Genomic DNA, 26,256 nt, shown 5'->3' with positions numbered 1-26,256 from the left:
ATCGATTTGACAGCATTAATTTGTGTAAATCAAAAAAAAAGTGCACATGTGGACTTTTATTTTGGAAATTGCTAGTGGAGTGTTTCAGGAAGTTCAAAAGTGATAATTTTTTTTTATTTTTTAGCAACCAACAGGTATTTTTGTTTCATTAAGTTTAGTTAAACGTGCAGACATGGCTGTTGACTGGTTTGGTTATGGTTAAACGGCTCTAATATCGCAGGTAAGATATCATTCATGCGACAAACTACTGTTAAGTATTCAGGTTTAGTTTTGGAGTAGCTAATATATGTAAAACGCGTTATTTTTGTCAACAGCCGACAGAACTCCCTTTGAAACTAATGCACAGCGTATGCTGACACTGTGTCAACGCACCTTTAGCTGAGCTGCTTATTGGAAGACTTTGATTTTATAAGTTGAATATTGTCCTACTCCCCTACTTTATATATTTATTTGTTCATTTAATTTTATTTGTATTTTATTTAAATTTTTTTTTTCTTTTAGTTTTATTTTCACCTAGGCTTCAACTTTTCTTGCCTGCTGATGTGAATATGTATATTGTGTTGTAATATTTGTATGTACGCTCAGGTTTGTTTGTAAATCTGAAACTTCGAATGCCTTTTGTTGTTAAGGTTCAATAAATGTCAATAAAAAAAAAAAAAAAAAGCTGAACTGTACCGGAACTTCCTAATATGGTCAGATGTCTCATGTTCCCACTTCCGGTTGCAGGTAGTTTTATCTCTAGTTGCTGGGCTGATGTTTGGCATTGCAGCATTGTTGGTGCTTATCAGATGTCAAAGAATGACAAAGATATCTGGGTTTCACTCGGTAAGTCACTGTAAATTTCTGTTTCTAAAAGTAAAAAAAAAGCATTTAGTGTTTTATATATTATATATTAATTAGTATCTATTCCAGTTTTTTATTTTGGTTCTGAAAGACTTCCCAGATGTCCATAATTTTCACGTACAGGTGCATCTAAAAAAATTGAATATCATGGAAGAGGTCTTTATTTTTTGTAATGTATTCTTAGTAGAACTGGTTGTTAAAGATCCCGGATTTAAAAAGCAAACTTTCTTATATTCTAGATTCATTGCACGCAAACTGAAAAATTACAAGAGTTGTTTTTGATTATTATTCTGATGGTTATCTACTGTTAAAGAAATTTTAAAAAAAATATGTATCTCAAAAAAATTGGATATTCCATTTTGAGCTTGATAAGTTTGATTAATTAAATTACAAAAAAATAAAGAACCTTTCCATGATATTCTAATCTTTTGAGATGCACCTGTACAGGCAAAAAAATAAATAATAATAATAATAAAATGAATGTTATCTAGGTATAATTGACATTAACATGGATAGATGCATTATTTTTATTGTTGAATTATGTTTTGTTCTTTGTCTCTCTTGCAGTTTGTTCTTGAGGATTGGTGTGAAAGTGCTGCAGAATTCACAAAAGAAGAAAAGATGACCGCATTCAGAAACTGTACTTGCTGATCCTAAGGAGACACTGAAATAGTTTCATTAGAAATTTTATACGGGATGTATGAAAATGACAATAAAATTCAATTTGGGGTCATGTGGAAGTGCCTTCATAACTGAAGATGAACAAATTAAAGCATATCAATTATAATGTATTGCCTTTGTTTTTGTTTCAAATGTGTTCATTTATGTACATTTATGTACATTTACTCATTAAGGGTCATGTTCACATTCTCCTCCATCTTGGTTAATTCATAATTCCTCAAAATTATTTAGCAATAACAGGTACAGATCTATAACTTTCTTATACAAAAGTTTTATAATCAGACATCATTAATACAGCATAATGTGTCACAGACTGAGATGTATTTAATTCGACCTATAGAGGGCCCCAAAATCTTTTAATAAAACCAGTATTTTATACCACACAAATTGACTTTTTTTTTTTAAACGTATCATATTTGGCCAGTAAAACATATTTTCACCGAACAAATCACAAGAGTGAAACCACCGTCAAAACTGTCATAATACATTGTAATAATAATAATAAAAAAAGATTTTTCGAGGATTTAAATAAAACAAAGATTAATAAAGTACGTTTTACAGTAAAAAAAAAAAAAAATATATATATATATATATATATATATATATATATATATATATATATCATATAATGTATTACATTATCTGCGAAATTCACTTTTTAGTAACAATTTTTTTTCAGTTAAATGTAAAATAGCTACAGTGTTACGCTTTCTTATTTTGTCTTTAAAATTATTTTTCTTTAAAATTATGAAAATATTTCACTGAACACTGAAAATTATCTAGGAACGATTTTCAACCACAAATTAGTACATTTCACTAATAGTGAAAAAGAAACGGCAAGTAGGCTAACATTGAATCAAACGTATAAAGTTTTGCAGTCTTTTTTCTTGTAAAACTATGTAAAATAATTTTTACAGTAATGTGAAGGCGGTTTTTGATGCTTTTTCATTATTTTATAATACGATCAAACTTCTCACTTATTACAGTCGGTGGTTTGCTTTTGTTTTTATGCTGTTCCACACTCGGGATACATCAGGTGTGCTCATTAAACGTCTCATTAGTGAGTCTGTAGGGTCCCAGGAGTATAAAGCAATCTCCATGCTCAAATAGTCTAGCCTACGATCATCCAGAACCCCCAACGTGGCTTTAGAAGCACAAATCACCCAATACGTGAGCAAAAAGGCACCTAGGTGACCCCATATGTGTCCACTGGTTTTGTGTGGTTGGGCTTTTGGTTTCTTTACGGTAAGGTGGACCTGCGCTGTCAGCACAGGCAGATGTCAGGTGATCCACCGACTATTGCGCGTAGGTTGGACTTCAAGACAACACAAAATGACATTTTGTAAATACAAGAGCATCATTTTGGGATTACGCGTGGCTGGGAAATGCGCCGAGTGCTATCAGCTCATGTGATGACGCCCTAAATCACTGGGAATAGAGCGTTTGTTGTTTATTTATGATCAAATATCAGCAGTGAGCGCCTGGCCACATCATGGGGCTGTGTTACAGTCTGCGTCCCCGCTTGTTCGGGGACCTCAGTGGATCCATTTCCAACTCGGAGTCAGATCACCAGCCGCCGGGTCCGGGGATGATGATGATGCCGTCGTGCGTCCGGGGCTCCAGGCAGCGCGACGAGGACTCTGGGGGGAACAGCGGGAAGACATCATCCACCTCCCCTCTGCGCGCCGGGGACGCCGGGGAGCTCCGCCGTGGCGACGCGGACAGAGCGCTCATCCAGAACGGAGGAGGAGGAGGAGGAAAGAGGAGGCTGCAGCTGCTCCAGACTCCCAGCAGCGCCCAGAAACACAAGAACTGGGACAAACTGGTGGTGGTGGAGGAGAAGGAGGCCGAGAAGGAGGCCAAGAAAGTCAGTAAGAACATTGACAGGGCCTTGAAGGAGCTCAAACGGGAATATAAGCAGACGCATCGGCTGCTGCTCTTAGGTGGGTGATGCTGCCGTGATTACTGTATGTTGCATCCCTTCTTCTTCTTCTTCTTCTTCTTCTTCTTCTTCTTCTAATTATTGTCGTGTTATTGAAAACGAGTGGGCATTGACGTCATATAGCCGTGCTAAAATGTATGCTAGCATATACTTAAAAAACGAATATATTGTCAGTACATCCTTAACGACTCATCATAATATACTTGTAGAGCTTAATTAATTATGATTTTAATGACCGAGACCAATAATTTTTTATGTGTACTAATATGCTGGTTTGATTTCTGCTTTTGATATATAACTAAATAATTATTAGACTACAACCATAAAAGAATTTATGAACTATGGATATTTTCATGAAAGTAAATCTAATAATAATTTTATTTTTTGACCAAATCAATTAAGAAAAAGTGGAATGCTTCAAAACAATAATATTTGAGTAGAAAAACTGAATGTGTAAAGATATCGGTCAATTAAAAACATACCGAACATTATTAATAGTTTATTATATATATAAATATATATATATATATATATATATATATATATATATATATATATATATATATATATATATATATATATATATATATATACATATTCTTTTTTTCTTTTTTTAAGATGTTTTGGAGGTAGATTTGCCATTTGTTTTAATGCATTGTAATGCATTAAATGTATAATATGATAATAACCGAGTTAACAATTATTTATTGCAAAATACAAAGATATAATGCATCGTTACATGTATTTCGAGGCATTAAAATAATTATACAATAATACGTTTAGATGTTCAGGCTTAGAAAATAAATAAATAAATAAATAAAAAAGAATTAACCATACGTTATTTTATATTATCTATTTATATGTATTATTTGCCAGCTTGGGCCTTTTAAAGAAAAGAAAAATTAAAAAATAGTTTTAAAAAGTGCATTATTCTCCTTCCATAGACAATTAATGGATATGGTGATGATGTAAGTGAGCAAGATATCAGAAAATAAAACTGAGCTCATATAGTTTTTCAGCCAGGACATGATGCTTTGATAAGATACGGAGTCATAGTAAAAGGATCTATTACTTTGACCTCTGTGAAACTGACAACTCACAGAAATATCCTGATGTCTCTCAGTTTAATGCTGGAAACCAGCTAGACGACCTGCTGGACTACACACATGCACATTTGATTTTAAACAACACTATACAGAAACGTACTGAATAGTATCATATTAAATACGAGTACCTAATTTGATTCTACAGCTGTTTTAAATGCTGCAAGAGCATTTTCCTTTATCTAAAGATCAGTTTTCCAGATATGTCTTTAGCACTGGACTGTAAAGTTTGGTAAGTTGCTAAGTGATGTCTGTGCTGATTGTATACTGAAACCATTTGTGTGGATACGTGTTTCAAAAGACATGAGTCATTAGGTCTAAAGGTATTAGACTTACTGTCTATTGATTTCATTCATTTATTGTCCATTTCTACTGATAACATGATGAATTTACAGTTGTTCCATAATCTTTCATGCTGCTTTATCGAAAGGCACTTGATATAAAGAAGGACAGTGATGGTTTACCCAAAAAAATAACTTACTCTTAGGCCATCCTAGATGAAGATGATATTACATCACTTGCTCACCAAAGGATCCTATCCAGTGAATGGGTGCCATCAGAATGAGACTCCAAACAGCTGATAAAAACATCACAATAATCCACAAGTAATCCACTCCACTCCAGTCCATTAGTTAACATCTGTGAAGCAAAAACAGGTCTGTTTATAATAAACAAATGCATCAAGACTTTTCGATTTTAAAAGTTGCTTCTGCCGGAAATATTATGGACGCATATTCTGGAAGCAACAGTTTTAATAACATATATTATGGAAGCAACAGTTTTCATTTTTGGGTGAACCGTTCCTCTACTCTGACCAAACTCAAATCCAGCAATGATTTTGGAGCTATTAATAAAGAGAGAGCAAATTGCAAGGTTTACTCAGTTGAACTCTGACATACTTGGCCAAAGACAAACACAGTCAGATCTTCATGCATTCATATTTTTCTGTTTTAATTTCATATATTTCTTTTCTTGTATTAATCTAAGAAAGTCTGGGTTTACAGTAGTGTTATGAAATTGAAATTACATGAAGGCTGATTTAACAACCTAGGCTGCAGATGTTGTCAGTTTTTAGAAACGGATAATAGAATTATAAAGAGAGAAGTCATCCAAGATGTGGATTATAAATTAACTTTAATGGAGGATCTTGCTGAGTTATCTTGAAGCTTTATGGTACAGTTATTTTTAGTTCAGAAGAATGATACATCCTTGGGAATGTCTTTGTACAAGTTGTACTGTAACTACTTAAATTAGTGGCATATCAAGTAAGAGATAACACATCCCTAAAGTGAATATCATAATTTTTTTGTAATAGCGGTAACAGGTATGTTTGCCCATTGGCTATTATTTAATACATGATTAGTAGCTTATATTTAGTGAAAGCTCAAAAAATAGCCTTTTTTTAAAAGTGACCTATATTAAACATAGCACATGCTTTGTCTGTTGTAATGGATGCCTCACCCGTTAATAGCCAAAAGGGGTGTTTAGCTCCTTCTATAAGTGTTGAATTGTTTGATTATGGGTGAACCATGTAGTGGATCCTTTAGGGGCAAAACCAAGAGGTTATCATGCTTCCACACAAGTCTGTAATGTTCCTTTCTGTAGCATTGCAATGTGAAGTGTATGTGGTCTGTAAACTGAACTTTGTCACCCTGTAAATAGGTTTTATCATTTACTGAACATGTACTTTGGCTCTAGTGTGGCCCTAACTGCATATGGCTAGCTAATTGTAATGATAGTATTATGCAATATGCTCTGTTGTTCTGAAAGATTTCAGCTTTAGGCCAGAAACATACATGTAGATTTCATCCTCGAGAAAATACAAGCATCAATGATTTTGCCAAAAAAAAACAAAAACTCTTCCATCCAGTCTAACACAGTGAAACAAATTGGTACCTATATTCTGCAGAAATTGCAGTAGTTTTAACATATATCTAAATAACATTTTTTAAATGTTAAAGTAGGGCTAAATAATGCCGTCTGGTATGAACTGTTTTTTTTTTTCTTGTTTGAAGACACTAATTGAGACTTTCAAACTTGAGCACAACTATCACGCATCATTTTTGATATATATAAAAAATAATAAAACTTACAGAATCGTTTCTGTATGAACAATACTTCAGATGATGATGCTGCAATGTTAAAATATTGTTTGTCTGATTTTGTTGTTTTCCTGACCTGAAGTAGTTGGGCCTAAAGTATTTATTTATAGTCATATATTATATTTTAAAAATGTTATGTCATTTAAAATCCCCAAACCACTAATGCTTTTGTTTTCTATACTGTTAATACCCAATTGAGCCACTAGGAAACATTTTCTCACATAAACATATATAATTGTTTTTTTCTTATATATTTTTATATACTTTTATATATTTTGATATAATTATGTTTATATATTTATATCTCAGTGCAAGAGTAAATGTGCTTGCAAAGTGCTTTGAAATTTATTTATTTATTTTTTCATAATTTTAATCCATGTTTAAATATACTGTATTTGCAAGCATGGTGCATGTTTCATGGTTTCCCACAGTTGCTTAATGGTTTAACAAAAGTCATGTCAGTTCACATGAATTTAAAAGCTTTTAATAGACGTTTTATGAGAAGTGAAAGTCATATGTGTTCTTAAGGATAAAATAAGAGAACTGCAATTTTTAAAGAAGTTGCTCATGATGATTTGATGAAATATAAAAGTCTGAAAAGATCAGACCAAATAATTGACCTGGAAGAAAAAAAGGTTTTGGGCTTTCTTGTTGAAGCCACTGTTGGTTTCTTTTATATTATTAATTATGTGGTGAAACTCATCTAGTCTGTGGTGAATTCAGTCCCTTTATGGTCTTGTATAATAACTCAAAAATAATAATTGCATCTAGTAAAAGTGAGAAAGTTGTGGTTTTAGCCAGACATCATAATTAAAAACTATGTGCTAAAATAATCAGTATAATAACAGAACATAGCTCCCAGTTTATCAGTAGTCAGGTTGGCCTTACATGGAGGACTTTGAGTTTGTCAGGCTGTGAGACCCTAAACCGTTTAAGACCTGCAAAACCAGCTCAGACCGGTTTAAGATGTTGTTGTTTTTCCAGTATAAACCCTGACAGACTTTGAGACCCAGCGATTCAGCTGCTACAATGTCACATTCGCTACACGTTACATTGTATCATTCTTTACTCGCGCTGTTACGTCGAAACGTTCGATTTACGATCTCGTTCGTTACAGTGTTCCAGCAGTCAACGATACTTTGTAACAGTTTTCCTGGTTCTAAACGGCCATTACCAGGTGTGACCGACAGAGGCAGTGCTGAGTTACAGACCACAGCAGAGATACAGGCAGAGAATATCACACAGAAAAATACAGAGAGGGCGAGAGAACCGAAAAGAAGAGAAGAGCGCCTGGCAGGGGCTCACAGAGACCCCCGGATCCAGATGCAAGTTCATATCCCACCTTACCGATCGATATGTGAGCAGTTTCATCAATCCCGTCGCCTGAATGACGCCCGGGCTGCTTGAGACGTTGTAACCGAGTAGAAACAAAACCCTTCCCGGCGACCTTTTTTTTCTGTCTATTGTGGATCATTTTCTCTCTTTGGAATCGGAATTGGATTGATCGTTCATAAGGGCAGCGCGCAGATTGGCTTCGAGGAAGTAAGATGGGGTGTTTGGGGAGCAGTAAAACCGAAGACCAGCGCATCGACGAGAAAACACAGCGAGAGGCCAACAAGAAAATAGAGAAACAGTTGCAAAAAGAGAGGCAGGCTTATAAAGCCACACATCGACTGTTGTTGTTGGGTAAGAGGAGACTTGAGGCGTTATATCCGACATACGAGACCCATACGAGGCTGTGTTTTCAAACGCACCGTGTTTGACAGCTCAATCTGGCATGTCGGATTGTACATATGAAGAACACACACCGTGATATCTGAAGTATCTGAGAGACTTTGCATGTATTCACACGGCTGTATTTGCTTTCCTAGGTGCTGGGGAATCGGGGAAAAGCACTATCGTGAAGCAGATGAGAATTCTTCACGTCAACGGGTTTAATGCGGAGTGAGTACCTGTTTACTGTACTGATGTCACATATGTGCATGTGAGGGCGTTATGTGAGTGCTGGGCCCTGTCTTCAGCCTCGGCATGGCGAAGGAAACCCTCATACATGCTGAAGCAGATTGTGATGTAGCACTACATGCTATCAGCTAGTGCCTCACTGCAACATCACTCTTAAATGCTCGGACAGAATCTGTATCTAAGTAAAGATAATAATTGTAATAGCATGACTAAATGATACATTCTGTGCAGCCGTGTCCAGCTCCAAACTATTTGATAACATAAAAGTAGTTCATATGTCCTCTGAAGTCATATGATAGGTTTGCACCAGGAAGAGACTGAAATTCAAATCGTTAGTTACTAAAGGCCTTTCCGTTCACTTCAGCTCTCAAATATTATTCTCAGTTTCATGACATGTCAAGATTGGTTGAGATACACATGCGTTTGGCTTTGGTTAGGCTTGGAATGTATAATATATAGTTTTTATGGTGTTTCTTGAGTTCATTTTGAGCTGTCACTGTGTGGAAAAGAGCTGTTTTAAGATCATCTGAAATATCTAATTTTGTGTTCCACAGAAAATCACTTTGGAATGACATGAGGGTTGTTTAATAGTGACCAAATTGTGATTTAAAGGCACAATATGTAAGATTTCTTTTATTAAAATATCCAAAAGCCACTAGAATGGTGTTTTATATTTGGTTGACTTGTGTACTAACATCATCCCAGATGTTTCGCACTTAAATCTAGAGAAAATTCAATTTGAAAAAGTGGCTCGTCCCTTGTTATTGCGTCGCATGCCAATGACATCATGGAAAACATGAAAACACCAAAGATGCTTTAACATGTTATGCGTTTAATTAGACAGGTGACAACCGCACAGAGTAACATTATAACAGAGCTTTTACACCACATACGTAGGACACACAGCGGTTGACTGTGGCATAATAAAAGCTCCGCTGCTTTTGAGCCATGTGTTGTGCTCGTTCAGCGGCCTCGTTTCACTTCGACGGCTTTCCGTCTCTCCCTGCTTCATACTACGATGTTATAAATCTAAATCCATGAACATAATTGGTGCCCGAGTCCCGTTGAATTGCATCGGCTGTGGGGATGAAGACGACAGCTCCCCTGATTCCACACTCAAAGTACACTTTTGTTTCTTTGTTTGTTCTGAATATGCGCCCTCTAGTGGCAAAAACTTACATATTGGGCCTTTAACTATTCCTAGAACTAGTAAATTCAAAAAATTCTTCTGTCTTTTGACCAAATGTCTTTTCATATAGGGAAAAGAAACAGAAAATTCAAGACATTCGCAAAAATGTGAAGGACGCCATCGTGGTGAGTGAGCCCCTTTCATTCCTGATTTAGTTTCTAAAAGTTGTTTTCTAGATCTAATCTCGGTCTCATGGCTCATAACTCTTTGGTTTTTATTTCTAGACCATAGTGTCTGCAATGAGCACTTTAATACCACCCGTCCCGCTCGCCAATCCAGAGGACCAGTTTAGGATCGACTATATCAAAAGCATAGCGCCGCTCTCGGACTTTGATTACACACAGGTAAGGAGCCTCATTTTCATCATTTACCCAGGAAGCTTTGAATGCTATTTGAATTTGTGTAAATGTTCGGAGGTTTTTGAGCCGCTTACCGAGAGGTTTTGTGTGAGTCTTTTGGTTTATGAAAATACCAGTTTGCATGATCTTTTTTTTAAATTGTGTCCTTGAGGTGAAACCCCTGCTACTTGCTAGAAGTTTGATTATGTTACTGACAAAAGCTACTTTGTGGGAATGCAGATACTGACTGCTTTGAGGTGTTTGAGTTTGTCTTTTAAATGGAAGATAAATATTAAATTTTAACAGAAAGGATTAAAATTAATTGAAGTCTTAATTTTGTCAGAAGTTGGGATAAAGTTCTAGCATTTCTAGCAAACACCTAAAATGTTCAAAAATGTATTTACAGACACGCTTCATTATCATGTGGATATGTGTTTTCATTTTTAACATTTAGCATATGTTTTATACATTTAAGGCAGTAGTTAAAATTTTTTTATTTTCTTGAAACTATGCAATAATACATTTAGCATGTTGCTATGATATCTTACGCTCTGTTTGTACTTTGTCATGCATTGCATCTGTGGTTTGCTAGCACATTAGGTTATGTTAGCCAGGGATATTTTGGGTTCATATGTAGAATTTAATTTCCAGATTGACTAATCCAGGAGGCCTTGACTAATCCACGGGACAGAGAAGGTTTTCACATTAAATGCATTTGCATCAGTTACTTTAGTTGTCAGTTGACTGAGTGTAATTCAGGACAGAGATACAAATATAGTCTTTTTGCAAATTTTTTTGTAATTTAGACATTTCGTGTTCCTTAAAGTCGCTGTGTGTTTTAGCCGCAGGTTGGTGTAGGTTTACTGAACCTGATATTTGTGTCTGTCATTAAAAGACACCGAAGGAAAAACTGGCAATGTTGTTTTCTCAGCCTTGCTTATTTCAAGGTATCAAGTAATAACTTTGGAATTGGGGTGACCTTATGAATTTCCAGTGAAATTAGTAGATTTCCATCTGATCTGGCTGCATCAAACTGAAGCTGACACTAATTATAAACTGTAGAAGTCGTACTGATTCTGTCTTTTAGCTTGAGTTTAGTTTTCAGTATTAAGCAGTGTGCGATGGCGTCAGTTATTTTTTTAATTCTTATTTTGTTGTGGTATGCTAGCACATTTAGAAAGCCGTGTATGGGGATATGGCAGATGTCTTGACTTTTGGTTGCACAAATGTTGGCTTTGTGTTTTCAGACAATGGAGATTTATAATTAGACACTTTTAGACCAAAGATCTTTTCTCAGCTCCTGGACTTCTCTTTAATTCATTAATGGTACTCATGAACTGGAAAGTCCAGAAAATTGAGTAATTTGTAGTTTTCTCGTAGGTTCAACAGGTAAAAGATGCAATATTGACTGCTAACATGTATTTTGTGTGTTATCTTAAAGGAATAAATCACCCAAAAATAGATTAAAAAAATAAAATAGTATTCACTCTCAGGCCATTCAAAATGTAGATATGTTTGGTTATTCATCATTTAGCATTCCATCACTTGCTCATCAATGGATCCTTGCGGTGAATGGGTGCCGTCAGAATGAGAGTCTAAACAGCTGATAAAAACATCACAATAATCCACACCACTCCAGTCTATTAGTTAACATCTTGCAAATGAAAAGCTATGTAATAAACAAATACATCTTTAAGATGTGTTGAACTTAAAAAATATGACTCCTCTATCCATAATATTTCTTTCTTCAGGATAAAAAGTTGTCTCAAATTAATAATTAGAGAAGTGTGCACAGATCAAGCACCGTTTACAACAGTTCTAAACTCAAATCTGTCAGTATTTTGGCCAGAGGTTATGATTTAAAAGTCGGGTGGATTATTATGATGTTTTTATCTGCTGATTCTGACGGCACCCATTCACTGCTATGGTGAATTTAGAGGAATCCATTGGTTCCATTTAGAGGAATGGATGTACTTTTTAGCTCTTGTACCTTAGAGTACCGTCCCAGTGCCAGCTTTGTACCTTTAAAAAAAAAACTATTTTTACTACGGTTCAAGAATTATATAAAACATTTTCTTGTAACATTAGTTCTAAAAAGTACATGTCTGTAACAGCTAATAAAGTTGTTCAAAAATAATAATACATGTATTTCAGTACATTATGTAAAGTTGCGCACAAGTAGGAAAAGAAGCCATCGTTTGAATGCTTGCGTGATGAGAAGTGCTCGGAGCAGCGGCGGGCCGGCGTGATCAGTCTGTCTATTTACAGAACAGCCAAAAGGCTTTTAACCAAAACACATTTTATGAATGTAGCTGCAATTATGTAGTGGTATCAGTACAAGAAATATGTCCTAAATGAAATGAAGAGGCCAAATGATTGCTAATGCTATTGAAATTCAGTCATTTTGGCATGCAGATGCTCTACTTTTGTAAGAAATTGCTGTTTTACAGATGTTTGTTGTCTTCACAGGAATTTTTCGATCATGCGAAGAAGCTCTGGGATGATGAAGGCGTTAAGGCGTGTTATGAGCGCTCCAACGAATATCAACTAATCGACTGTGCACATTAGTAAGTATAAATTTAATCGTACACTTAACTAGGTGTCTATATTATGATGGCGACTTTTGGTTTTGTTTTGCTTATTGCCAAGTTGCTGCTACCAAAAAAGATAATTTATTCAAGACGTAGACGAAAACATAATGTCTTCCCCTCTGTTAATAGTTATGATAATAGCTTGGATGTTTGTTAGTGGTTCTGTTTATTTGTATGGTGGTAGCCATTTAGAAAGCTGTTGTGGTCAGCCATTCGAGTTCACTGATGTTTTGAATAGAATCCAAAATAACTGGTTTCTATTTGAATATGTTTTCAAATGTAATGTATTCCTGTGATGCGCAGCTGTATTTCCAGCATCATGACTCCAATCTTCAGTGTCACATGATCCTTCAGAAATCATTCTAATATGCAGTTGTGCTGCCTAATGTTTTTATGGAAAATGCGATGCCTTATTTTTTACGATTCTTTATTTTAAAGAACATAATTCATTTACGATCTAAATCTTTTGTAACATTATGAAAGTATTTCTTGTCAGTTTTAATGCATTTAATGCGCCCTTACTGTATAAAAGTAATAAAAATGTATTAATATCAATCCGAGCAGTAATGTAGATGTTTATTGTGAGATTGATTTAGATTAGTTATCCAACAACTGACTAGTTGTTTAGTAAGGCTGACTAGTTTTAAAAAACTCTTTGTTCAAATGGTGTGTGCACTATAAAACCTTCTCGGAAAAGTTGTGTCTGTAAATCGGGGTCAGTTAAACCTGAAACCAGTTCAGGCAACCGAGCAACTAGTCTGTTTTGAAAATATGAAGTTTTGCACATCCCTAGAAGAAACATGCATGATCAGACTCAGATAAATGCAAAACCAACCTGTTTATTCAAGGCTTCGTTAAGACATTCAGGCAGCCCACTAAAAACATGTTATATATATTATATATGGCATTTTTAGGCCAGTGCTGGTGTTTCTGCTGTATAACAGTGGCTGTGTGTCAGGTATGAAAGCGTGAGGAGGGTGGTCAGGTCATGGGAGTTGGTCAGCCACTTTGTAAGACACAGATAGCATCACCAGCTAGTGCAGTGCCTGACACATAATGGAAACTGTTGTCTCTCCGTCAGAAAAGGCCCGGAGATGCTCGGAGGATCATACAGACACCCAGCTGCTCTCAATACAGGCTTGTTCTTTGTGGAAGACTTTTACAATACTGAGAATTCCTCTGTTATACAACTTCAAATCCGTGTCTGCTCAGATGTGTTTGCTGTGATTCAGGTCGACTTAGAAACTGTTTTCAGATCAATCTAATTTGTTGTTTTTGGAAGTTATAGTTTTGGAAGAAAGTGTCCGTGGTGTTTCAACTCTCCCTCACGTGATTTTTGGGTAGGGCTGCACAGTCAACCGGAATAAAACTGAAATTGCGCTATGACTCGAAAGGGTTAAAGGTTATGATTTACTCAAGTATCTCAGAGATGATTCACAGGAAATACTGCTCCATACAAACTCCATTTTGCATCTGCTCTGAGTTTGGGTCACTTTAATGTGCATTGGGAACACCACATGCGCCAACTATCTTCCCGTACTAGTAATCATTGTGCTCAACAAAAGAGGAGCTTTAAGGGCTTTCTGCTCTTAACCGTCAAAATAAAAGTGCTGAAAATAAGAAATTAAGATGTATAAATATTAGTGTTAGGGTTAGGCAAGTGCTTTACATAAAAGGAAATTAAAGAATAATCACAACAATAAAACAAGGAATTTTAAAACAATTTCATTTAAATGATTTAAATGTAGAATTTTTCAATGGATAAATCAGTAATTTTTTTATAATGTTAATTTAGTAAGTTATCATGTAAAATACAATTGCTATGTTTCTTAAATATTAGAAATGAAAGATTACAGCAGTAACAGTTTTTGTCATTGTGATATAATTTTATATAGTAGCATTATTCGAAAATAATAATGAAATAGTAATAAAAATAAAACGTAAATTAATATTTCAATTTATTATATTGATATATAATCACAACATTTTGGTCAAATTGTGCAGCTACATACAAGCACAGCAAACTTGCAATATTTTTTCTTTAATCAGAATAATCAATAGATTTTTTCCCCAAAATCATGCAGCCAGAACTTTGCAGTTGTTTAAGGTGTTTTAAATAGTTTAAAGTCAACGTGTGTTTCTGTGCATTTGCTATTTGATTGGTTGCTTGCTGAACTGGATTGAGAGTACACAGCCTCCAGTCTATGATTTCTAAGTATTTCTTTGCGTATGTCCCTTTTTCGCACCTGTATTTTGTCTGCCCAAGTGTTTATTAAATGCCTGGAAAAGTAATCGCACACCTCTCCTCAACAAAGCACGTAATTGGAGGTCATTCATACAGAAATCATGTTGCAGGACAAGTTCTGTGCTAAAGTTTAATACTTGGGGTTAAAGGTTTGTTTAGAACACTAACCCTAAGCATGAGCAATAACAATAGTTATGCCGGCTTTAGCAAACACCAGTAATCCAGTAACTATATCTCAGTATTATTTAGACATTTGACAATTTTAAACACGTTTGACAATATTTGACAATGTCATGCACAGATGTTATTTATTATATACATTTATATTTACTCTAAAATGACTTAAAATACAGCCTTAGGTGGGAAAAAAAACAATAAAATGTAGTTAAAAATAACAAAGGCATGCTTTCCACACCATTACACTAAATAAACAGAATATTGATATTAAGGAATGTTTATTTATATAGAAATAATATTTATAAACAATATCTTTCTTGTTTTTACTAAACCATTTTTAAAGCTTGTAATATGCCATGCAGTGTTCAGACTAAACTCATAAAACATTTACAATCATTTCCAATAGTTTCTTTAAAAAACATATCCAGTGTTATATCTCAGTATGTGAGTATTTGTAACTTTGACAATTATGAATTACTTTTTCTGTAAAATAATGACATTTTACTTGATACAGATTTGTTTATAATTTTCTATGAATTCAAATGAAACTAAACGCTACATTGTTTAATGTTACAGAAAGTATACATTTCATAAATAGTGCATACAGTGCATTCTTAAATCATTCTTTTCTTTTATATTTACATTTATTTAATTTAAGATTTAGATTTTTAAAGTGAAATCAGGCATCAAAACCTAACATAAAAAAGATGTGTGTGTGTGTGTGTGTGTAAACATAGGCCTACCTGATATTTACTTTTATTTAAACAGACCTGACATTATTGAGATTAAATATTGTCTTAGAAATGTATAAAATTGTGTGTGTGTATATCTATCTATCTATCTATCTATCTATCTATCTATCTATCTATCTATCATATCATATCTATAAATGCTATCAAACGAAGAATTGTGATAAATCGCATCCAAATTAAGTTTTTGTTTGCATAATACATGTGTATGTTCTGTGTATATTTATGTATTTATAAATACACACATACACTATTTAAATATTTACATGTCTGTTTTTATATTCATATAATTTATATTATAAATAAATATATTTAATATATCCAAATAACTTTTTTCTGAAATATATATGTCCATGTATGTGTATTTATATATACATAATACATATACACAGTACACACATTACATAAAAAAAACGTTGATTTTGGATGCGATTAATCGCGATAAATTTGATATTTGATATTATTTTTACAAGATTAGAAAGACAATTCATGAGTGTGATTACAGTATGTTGTTAGAGGGTTTGATGCAGTGCATGTGGACTGCCCTTTGGCCCGTGAGATGATTACACGATTGCGTGGTTTTGTGACATCTGTCTATGTTCGTTTCTGTTTCTAATGGCACGTCTATTTTGAGGATCAAAGAAAAGCGATTACATGTCGATGTCACACAAATACACGTTGGTACGGAAGTGGGTCGGTGAGACCGAGACGGTGCTGTTGTGATAGAGGACACTACAGAAACAGTGAAAGCAGCAGTCCGAGAGAGAGAGAGAGAGAGAGAGAGAGAGAGAGAAAGATCCCAGTTGTGTGTGGCGTTGGTTCTGCAGGCCTGGCTGTATGGAGATTGTGGTTGGGCTGTCTGTCCCCCTCCTCCCTCCGCCAGCGCTTATGTAAAGGAACAGCGCAGCCGGGGCAAGCAGGAGCTATTTATAGCGCAGCACTGCAGAGCACTCACTGGTGGAGGGTGTCACGTGTGTGTGCGCGCTGCCGAATCAAAGGGAGTATCCCGGCAATGCGCGTAAACAAAGGAAGGTCAGAAAGAGAAGGTGAGGCGCAGAAAGAGCCCGTGTGTGTGTGTGTGTGGTTATACATATCAGACCCTCAGAAGTGCTTAGAGGGAATAAACATTCACTGATGTACAGCAGTGCTCGCTCTCTCTTCCTCTCGCCCTGCTCTTTTCTGCCTTTTCTTACATAGATACACAAACAAACATGCACACGTGCAGTTGATAAAAATAGCAACAGATTATGCATTCCATTTTTAGCATTTGGGGTTTCTGTTTAGAGACTTTGCCAGCATTTCGCTAAAAATAGAATGGCACAAGCGCTCGCAGCTCTGAAAACCAATAGTGATTATTAAACCATCACGCTGTTATATTAAATACAGCTTTTAAATGATTTACAACAGGTATACAGATATCTTGTGGAAAGTATGTTACTTCAACATATGTACACTGTAAAAAGGATTTTTCAAAGTTGGAAATAAATCAAAGATGATTTAAGAACTTTACAGTAAGGTGTCACTTGTTAGGATTAGTTAATGTATTAACTGACATGAATGAACAATACATTATTATTAATCTTTTTGAATGTTAATGAAAACACTGTTGCTCATTGTGTGTTCATGTTAGTTTACAAAGTAAGTAACCACTGTTAACAAACATAACTTGCTGTTTTAATAATGCATAGTAATGCTGAAATTAATATGAACTAAGATTATTAAATGCTATTGTTCATTCTTAGTTCATGTTAACTGTTGTAGTTAATGTTAACTAATGAACCTTATTGAAAAGTGTTATGTATGCTTTACAAAAAAATTATTTTAAGAAAATAGTCTTTCTACTTAGAATTTCACAGTAAGGTGGTGTTTGTTGATTCTTTGCAATTATTTATGATTAGAAAGTATTTCTACACCTAATTTTTTCGGTGTGTGTGTTAGTTAGAGTTTAAGGTCTATAATAAGGTTGCAATGCACTGAAATGAAAATTCTTAGCTGAAACAAAATAAAACTGAAGACCGAACATTATTTTCCTCGTACCTTGGACATTGAACCCTGGCCATGAGCTCATGCTCCACTGTCACAATATATGCAATTTGTGCGTGTATTAGAAAACATAATGTTCTGCAGTTTACTAATTGTTTTTGGCCATTTTGCGATTTCAATCATCATACCATAACCAGCAACAACCACCCTTCCTCTTCTCATCGAAGGCATACGATACAGTCTCTCGCTCTTTTATTGTTCAATTACTGTTTTTTTTTCTGTTTCTATGAATTTGAGTATTTGTAATGATTTGTAATTACAATATTTGTAATTTTTTTTTCTATCACACTTTTTTTTTTTATCTGGTCTCACTTTTTTTCAGGCATATTTTAGCAACCTTTTTTTTTTTTTTGCTTTATATTTACTTTTTCCCCCCTTTGGTCTCATTGTTAGGTAAATTATTTTTGCAATTTTTTTTTATTTTGTAACAATATATTTTTTTACTTTTGTTTCCTCTGTTCTCATGTAAATGAGAATTATATAAGGAACATCTTTATTTTGTGAAAAAACTAAATTATATATATATATAAAATTCTTTATTTTTTTGCTGAAAAACAATGCAAAGACTGGACTCATTACTGATTTGTTTACAATTTTCAGTTACATTCAAACTAAAGACTAAATTCTTTAATGTTACAAGGAATGTAAAATAATTTAAGGGAAAGCAAGATCATATGATCTTTACATTCCTAATAGTATTTTAATGTATTTACATTTATGCACTTGATAGATGCAATGCTTTACAATCATTTTAGTTCATGCATTTTCATAATCATGCATTGCTAGCACCTACAAGAATTTATAATCGTTCATTAATCATTCAGCTTTCAATGAATGTGCAATTAAATCGTTGCAACAAGTGAAAACGCGATACTCTAATATTATGTGTGCATGCTCGGGCATTAAACTGAAACCTGATCTTGGGCCTAAACAAGACCCAGTGATCTGACCCGACCAGTACTGTCAAATTAGCTTTTTTTTAGTTTCATTTTGTGTCTTTAGACCCAGATTCAGCTCAGACTCGAACATGCAGTGTGTATGAGTGTATGCAGAATGAATTACATTAAATTTAAAAATAAACATTTATAAGAATTTTTTCAAAAACTACTAAAATTTGAGAAGTCTTAGACCTTTGTAACTTTAAATGTTTTGTGGTTCTGTATGTAACAATGCAAGTTCCAAATATCTTTCTCAATCTAAATCAGTGGTGTAAGAAACCTAGCACGATACCCGCAGCTGAAGAGCCGTCACACTCAATGGGACACGAGAGACGTGTTCAAACATTCCCAAATTGTTTCATGTGAACTGGATTTACTGGTTTAGGAATAGCTCCAGGTACAATTTCCCTGTTTTCTGGTCTAGAATCCACCTTGTGTTCCTAAACAGCGTTTAAAGCACCCATCGAGTGCAATCTGTATTTAATTATCTTAACTTATCTTACAGAACACTCTCCAGTCTCTGAAAAACCGCAATGATAAATCAGATTAACAGCGTGAGAGATTATATTTTCAGCAACTAAAAATTTTAAATAAACACACACACAACTTTCAAAAGAACTATCGTAAAATGGATTATTTTATCTCTGATATCTAATTGGTTAAGCCAGACTTATATATATGTATGCATTTGTGTGTGTATGCTTTTATATATTCAAGTCCGGCAAATATAAAAATACATACACATACTACATACAATATTGTGAATTTTGTGTTCAATGTTATATAAAATTATTATATAAAATAACTGTATTATAATTATATGAAATTTTGTTATGATATACTATAATAGCTAAACAAATACAAACACAAGTTTAAACATAGCTATGAAACTGAACGTTTTAACTTTGAAAAAATATACACACACACGTTAACTTAAATTAATTTGATAAAATAAATATATAAATGTTTTTGTTTGTGTATGTTATTATTTGCTTTAAACAAATAAAATGTTTGCGGTTTTAGTTTAGCTTCACGATGACAAAGTTCAAAGTATCTCGCTTAGTTAAAAAACAGTTTGTTTTGTCATGTGCCATTTTTAGTTTTGATCGTTGAGCTAGTCTGTGTTTCAGTTCTTCCTAAATCAACTTGTGGAATTTGTTTGGATTGTTCTTCTTCGACCTTTGTGTGAACACTGATGCTACATATACAACGTTCGGTACGTGCAAAACGGCACAAGATGAAGGTGGGGACTCGCCGTGTACATCTTGTCAATACTGTATGTATCCTTGATGGCAGATAGTCACACAAACACCTCCTCAGCTCGCCTGATGCTGCTGAAGAGCTCTTTTTCTAGTCATGAGATGTACAGTCACTGTAATTTAGAGTGCTCACATTAAAATAAAACCTGTTTGGGTTGATTCTCAGACAGATCACTGGACTTCAAACTCAGTGAGGTTTACTACAGCTGAACAGACCTCTGCCCTCTGGTGGTGTACATTAGAAATACATGGGCATGTTGTGGAATGAACATACAGTATATAGGGATGCATGGGTTTTATTTACACTTGCATGACTGATTTTGTCCCCGCTGCTCTATGAGATAGCTCATGCCAAAGCTGTGTTTGATACTGAAGAAGCGTTGAAGTTGTCGTCATTCAGTGTGTTTATTATGAGTGGCGATCTAGTGCTGGAATCTGTGGTTTGTAATGTTTTGCTGAGCAGTTGTGGAGGTGGTTAACAGTTTTTAAAAAGCAACAGTGTTTAAATGATGACAGTGAGTTCGCAGATAATGTTCTTTTTCCAGTCTATAGTTTTCCATGTATCACGGTTTGTTCTAATGAAACCACACACAAAAAAAAGCGTAAAGAAATGTCACTAGTAGTAAAAACAAAACAATGATGAAAGCAGTCAGTGTCACCCAAGATTTATGTGCATTGAATGTTTAATGGTAAATGTTTAATATATTTAGACCACTAAATATATTTTTGTATTTTATTGTTTTTGTTTTTCTGTGGCCTGTGGCATGTATTTAACCCAGAGTATTATTTTACCTTTTATATTTATTTATTTATTTATTATTATTTATTTCATTCTTTTAATTTTTATTGGATCTGAAAAAAAAAATGAAAAGCAGTAGTATTTTGAAAAATTATTGCTATTCAGAATAATACAAATATTTTCAAATGATATTGATGATGATTATTATAAAGTATAATTGTTGTTATTAAAATATTAAATAGTTTTTTTAGTTCAAATATTATCTATTTTAACTCATTTTAAAATGTAATTTATTCCTGTGATGCGCAGCTGTATTTCAAGCATCATTACTTCAGTGTTTAGTGTCACGTGATTCTTCAGAAATCATTCTGATATGCTGATTTGCTGCTCAAGAAATATTTCATTATCAGTGATGAAAACAGTAGTGCTGCCTCAAATTTTTGTGGAAGCCATGATGCATTTTTATTTTCAAGATTCTTTGATGAACAGAAAGTTCAAAAGAACAGCGTGTATTTGAAATAGAATTCTTTTGTAACTTATCCTAACTGTCACTTTTGGCAAAGTTAATCTGTCTTTGTTGAATAAAAGTACTCTTTCACATATATCATGACTAGACTACGACCAGATCATCTGGCTTTTCACATCTAAACAAATTGCTAAAAGCAAGAGTGGAGATTTCCACACAAACCTTTTTTCTCTTTTATCCTGTGTTATTTTTTTTTTGCTAAGTCGTTGCAGATTGTCTTGTTGTCACAAGCTTGTGGGATGAGTCTATATTTGTCTGCGTTAGTGCTGATAGCACTTATATCACATGATGGTCACAGAGTGTAGGGCTAATATTCTGCCTTTCTGCAGGGAAGTAAAAGAAAGATATGAGCTTGTTATCTAACATACTTCAGCTGTGTACTTGCTGCAGGCATGCTTTCAGGGGTCCAGTTCTCTTTCAGGTCCTGTGAATATATTTGATACAGCAACAGGTACATCTAGACCTTCAAAGGGTGTTGTTTTAATACCGGCGTTTAAGATGATGAAAGCACCGAAGTCACACTTGAGACACAATGAACAGTGTTTTTGAAGGTGATTCTTAGCTGAAAGTTTCTTGGTGTTTGTATATTGTGTTTTTTTTGTCAAGTTTTTATCAAGTAGGGATGCATTAAATTGATTAAAGGTGACAGTAAATACTTATTCATTGTTGCAAATGTTGATCAAATAAATGTAGCATTGGTAAATGTAAGAGACCATGTACCGAGCTATTGAACATTTTCCAAAACCTAGTATGGTCATGAATAAAATAAGCCCCTTAATGTGTAAAATGATAAGCTTTTTCTTCATGCTTTTCTTCCTGTGTGTCTTTACAGCTTTCTTGACCGGATTGATGCAGTAAGACAAAGCGACTACACCCCAACAGACCAGGTACTTTTCAGCTTTTTCTAGATGAGAAAGTGCATGCGAGACGGCTGTTTTCCAGAAACGAACACACTTTTTCTCAAACTTCCTTCTTTCAGGACTTGCTTCGCTGCAGAGTGTTAACTTCAGGGATTTTTGAGACGCGATTTCAAGTGGACAAAGTCAACTTTCAGTGAGTCCTCTTCTGAGAAACGTATTAAAGATTGTGCAGCGGATTTTACAGTACCTTCGTATTATCTCCACGTGTCCACTAGAGGGACACATTTCTCATCCTGGAGCCTCATGTCTGTGTTCTTCTTCTCTTTCAGTATGTTTGACGTGGGAGGTCAGAGAGACGAAAGGAGAAAATGGATTCAGTGTTTTAATGGTAAACTGAGTGTGTGAATGAGACAATTCTGTCGTGATTTATTCACCCTCATGTTGTTCAAAAATCTGTATGAGTTTCTTTCGTATGTAGAGCACAAAAGAAGGTATTTTGTAGAAAGTTAATAACCAAACAGTTGACGGTAGCCATTGACTTCTAATATTCTTTCTGTACTATAGCTACCGTCTTATACATTTAGACATAAGAAAACACTGATCACACTTGTGCTGATTTGCAGACGTCACAGCGATCATCTTTGTGGTAGCGAGCAGCAGCTATAACATGGTCTTGAGGGAAGACAACAACACGAACAGGCTACGGGAAGCACTTGCTCTTTTTCGCAGTATCTGGAACAACAGGTGACGCCTTTGTTTTTTTTTCTTCAGAATATAGAACTTACTTATAAGTGTAAGTGCAAGCTTTACTGACTGCTGTCTCTGTGTGTGTCTTTATTTCTTCCCTTCACAGATGGTTACGGACCATTTCTGTCATACTGTTTCTAAACAAACAAGACATGCTGGCAGAGAAAGTGTTAGCTGGGAAATCCAAAATTGAAGATTATTTCCCTGAATATGTTTCTTACACATTGCCTGATAAAGGTTAGACTTTTCAGCCACTGATCAAAACCCAGTAGTTCTCTGATACTGAAGGACTAAAGTTTTAGTTAGTTGGCAGATCATTTGGTATTGTGAACTTGATTCATGTGCAGGTCAGTGTATGTTAATGTGTCGAGTCTTTTCTGTCTTCCAGTAACTCCTGAACCCGGTGAAGACCCCAAAGTGACAAGGGCCAAGTATTTCATTCGTGACGAGTTTTTGGTTGGTATTTTCATTTTGTAATACACAGATGAAACTATTGCAGTCAGATTGTAGACTGTTGGGATTTTCCTTCTCTATTATGAAATGATGAAGAACGCTGTTGATGGGCAGTTTGTAGACTACTAGATACTGACCAATGTTCGATTTCTCCAACATTTTTGACCAATATTTACTTTTTTCTATTGAAATAAGTAAATCAATAATTGGCGCCATCCTGTGGTTCTGGAATGAATAAATATTTACCATGCACTTTTTCATTTTCAGCAATTATTTTTTTAGTGTATATATGTACCAGAACACAGTGTTCAATTAAATTATTGAAATATTTAAGATTTATTAATCACAATGGTTACACTAGTTACAGTATATATTTAGTTTGAAGTAAAATCAGCAATGATTGTTGTCTTGCCATTATTTCATGTCCTTTTTTTTATCTCATTACACTTAATTACAACTTTAAAGACTCATTAAATATAATTTCACTAGAGATCCGTCAGAATATTGTCTGGTTTTCTTCTAGACACCTTGTTTAGCATTTTAAATAAGCATATACTTTTTGTTATTTTTTTCCCCCTTCTGTCTGAAGTGTTAAGTTCATAGCACATTTCCAGAAGATATATATCTGGATACATATCTGGAAGATATATGTGTATAGTTTCGTAAATCTTAACTACAAAAAATAGGTGCTAAATCATGAAAAACTTAATCATTTGAAATCTCTAATTTTCACTCGGTCTTTTCGCAGAGGATCAGTACAGAAAGCGGAGACGGCCGTCACTACTGTTACCCCCATTTCACATGTGCAGTGGACACGGAAAACATCCGCCGGGTGTTCAACGACTGCCGAGACATCATCCAGAGGATGCACCTGCGGCAGTACGAACTCTTGTGATCTCACTTCAGCTCTTCACAAACGTGTCTCCAAACTCCCTCTGCCCTCAAAACTCACAAGGCCAAAACCGCAGACGAATATACTACTGACATTTGGCGCACCACACTTCGCTTTTTAGGTGTTTTATTTGAACGGAGCGGAGAGGCTCACTGGGTTTTTCCCCCTACGTTTTTATTTGGTTCGCCTATATTTTTCCATTCCATGAAGCCTCTGGCTACCTCCTTATTTTTGATTCAAATTTGATTCATCGTGTATATATGTATACGTGCTGGCGCCTGCCAGATTATGAAGATCGCATCACCTTGTGACCTCCAGGAGTCCTAGTCTCGTACCCCGGACTTCTGGTCTACAGGGCTCTCTGCTGCTCTTTCTGTTTCTGAACACTGAAGATCGCACGCGGACAGAAGCGGGAACAGGGAGGCGGGCCGGGGGATGTCGAACACTTGGGGAAGTGAAGTGAAGTAATGCACTTTTCCATCAGGTTTTGACTGACGTTTTTCTTTACAAAGATGGACACACAATGTAGCATCAAATCATGAATTTCTGTCCCACTTAAGGCTGCGGAGAGGTCAGAGAATGGTGGGGATGAACACGCCCCTTTTATGTGAAAGAGGCGGGGCCTTTGAAACAAGGAGGAGGGGCTCTGTGAAAAGGCGGAGCCTTTGAATTGAGGAGGAGGAGGGGCTACGGAAACATTGCTGAAGCCTCGGTTTGGTTTTGGGAACATGACAGTGAAAAGAAATGCCCCATTTCTTATTTTAGTTTTTTAACTTGTACAGACTGTACAAGGGTAACCACCCCCACCCCCCAACTTTCCTGTACAGACTATAAAATGTTATATTATTTTGTACAACTTTATTGAAAGAGAGTAAAAAATCTACTTGTAGATCTTTGTGCCTTGATTATGGCTGTACCTGTAAATGAAGCTGATACATTTGTTTTGACTGCGCTGTACAGCTTGATGTCACCCCTGTCGGCAGAAGGGACTGTGGATGGGGACCTACTCTGTAGAGTTTAGTTTTTTTTTTCTGCTTTGTTTATATAAAAAGAGAAAAAGTTCTTTATTAAAAATAAAATAAATATAGGAAAGAAAAATCTTAACCTGTATACATTATGCAAATTGACCCCCACCCTTACCTGCGGTTATGATCGGACGAAGCGGCACCATGCCTTTCTTTCTCGTTTTACGTTTTGTTTTCAGTTTATTTTAATTCTCTGATTTAAAAACAGAAAAAAAGAAAAAAAAAGTTGAATTGTCCAAAATCACAACCTGGTGTTGTTTTCAAAGACCTTTTTTTTGGATATGAAGTATGTTTGAGATATATATCCATGTTTGTGTCTGTGAGAGCGTGTGTGTTCACGTACAGGAGACAAACATTGAGCCACAGACGCATGACATCTGTATGTGTTTCTGTGCGTGCGTGCGTGCCTGTGTGCAAGAGTGCATTGTGTGCACTCTTTTATAAATGTGCGTACATGTAAATTTATAGGTCTATATAAATATATATGTACAATTCTACATGTTTAATTATGTGTGTGTTGGCGTATACATACTTTAGTATGTATACATTGAAGATGTGTACTTACACACATAGGTAAGCATGTCTAGAGTGAAATGAATAAATGAGAGTGCAATATTGAAAGCAACTGTGCGTGTCCGACGATTTCCACCATATACCATACAGACTGAAAGGTTTTTTTTTTTTTTTTTTTACTATCATTTCTTTAATATCAATGTCATGTGATATCAGGTTAGAATTGGACAGAAGTCTGATTTATAATACACACATCCAAATATACTCTTATTTTGTAAAGCAGAATTTTGAGATGTACATTTTTATTTATATTTGTTCGTTTTTTTTTTTTTTTTTTTT

General features: G+C 34.9%; 1 protein-coding gene across 2 annotated transcripts; it reads left to right on the top strand.

Annotated features, from left to right (window-relative positions):
• Window positions 1-2,777: 2,777 nt before the first annotated feature.
• Window positions 2,778-26,020, top strand: LOC113042594 (guanine nucleotide-binding protein G(olf) subunit alpha-like). 2 transcript variants are annotated; one of them, XM_026201560.1, is made up of 12 exons: window positions 2,778-3,467; window positions 8,543-8,615; window positions 9,893-9,947; window positions 10,047-10,166; window positions 12,630-12,727; window positions 22,260-22,314; window positions 22,407-22,480; window positions 22,617-22,675; window positions 22,911-23,031; window positions 23,141-23,271; window positions 23,423-23,490; window positions 24,236-26,020. In XM_026201560.1, exons 1-12 carry the CDS (start codon window positions 3,017-3,019, stop codon window positions 24,380-24,382), a joined length of 1,452 nt encoding a protein of 483 aa, XP_026057345.1. In that variant the 5' UTR covers window positions 2,778-3,016; the 3' UTR covers window positions 24,383-26,020. The 2 variants fall into 2 exon arrangements, with proteins under 2 accessions (XP_026057345.1, XP_026057346.1); XM_026201561.1 differs by lacking the exon at window positions 2,778-3,467 and adding an exon at window positions 7,583-8,357.
• Window positions 26,021-26,256: the final 236 nt, after the last annotated feature.

Source organism: Carassius auratus, chromosome 24 (genome assembly GCF_003368295.1).
Source record: "Carassius auratus strain Wakin chromosome 24, ASM336829v1, whole genome shotgun sequence".
Classification (NCBI taxonomy): domain Eukaryota; kingdom Metazoa; phylum Chordata; class Actinopteri; order Cypriniformes; family Cyprinidae; genus Carassius; species Carassius auratus.
This window is presented reverse-complemented; position numbering and strand designations above follow the sequence as displayed.

Bases quoted from the DNA above. Each gene is read 5' to 3' on its own strand.
- LOC113042594 (XM_026201560.1), top strand. From the start codon at position 3,017: ATGGGGCTGTGTTACAGTCTGCGTCCCCGCTTGTTCGGGGACCTCAGT. The intron at 23,032-23,140 runs GTGACGCCTTTG...TTCCCTTCACAG, and splicing joins CGCAGTATCTGGAACAACAG to ATGGTTACGGACCATTTCTG. The intron at 23,491-24,235 runs GTTGGTATTTTC...GTCTTTTCGCAG, and splicing joins TCATTCGTGACGAGTTTTTG to AGGATCAGTACAGAAAGCGG.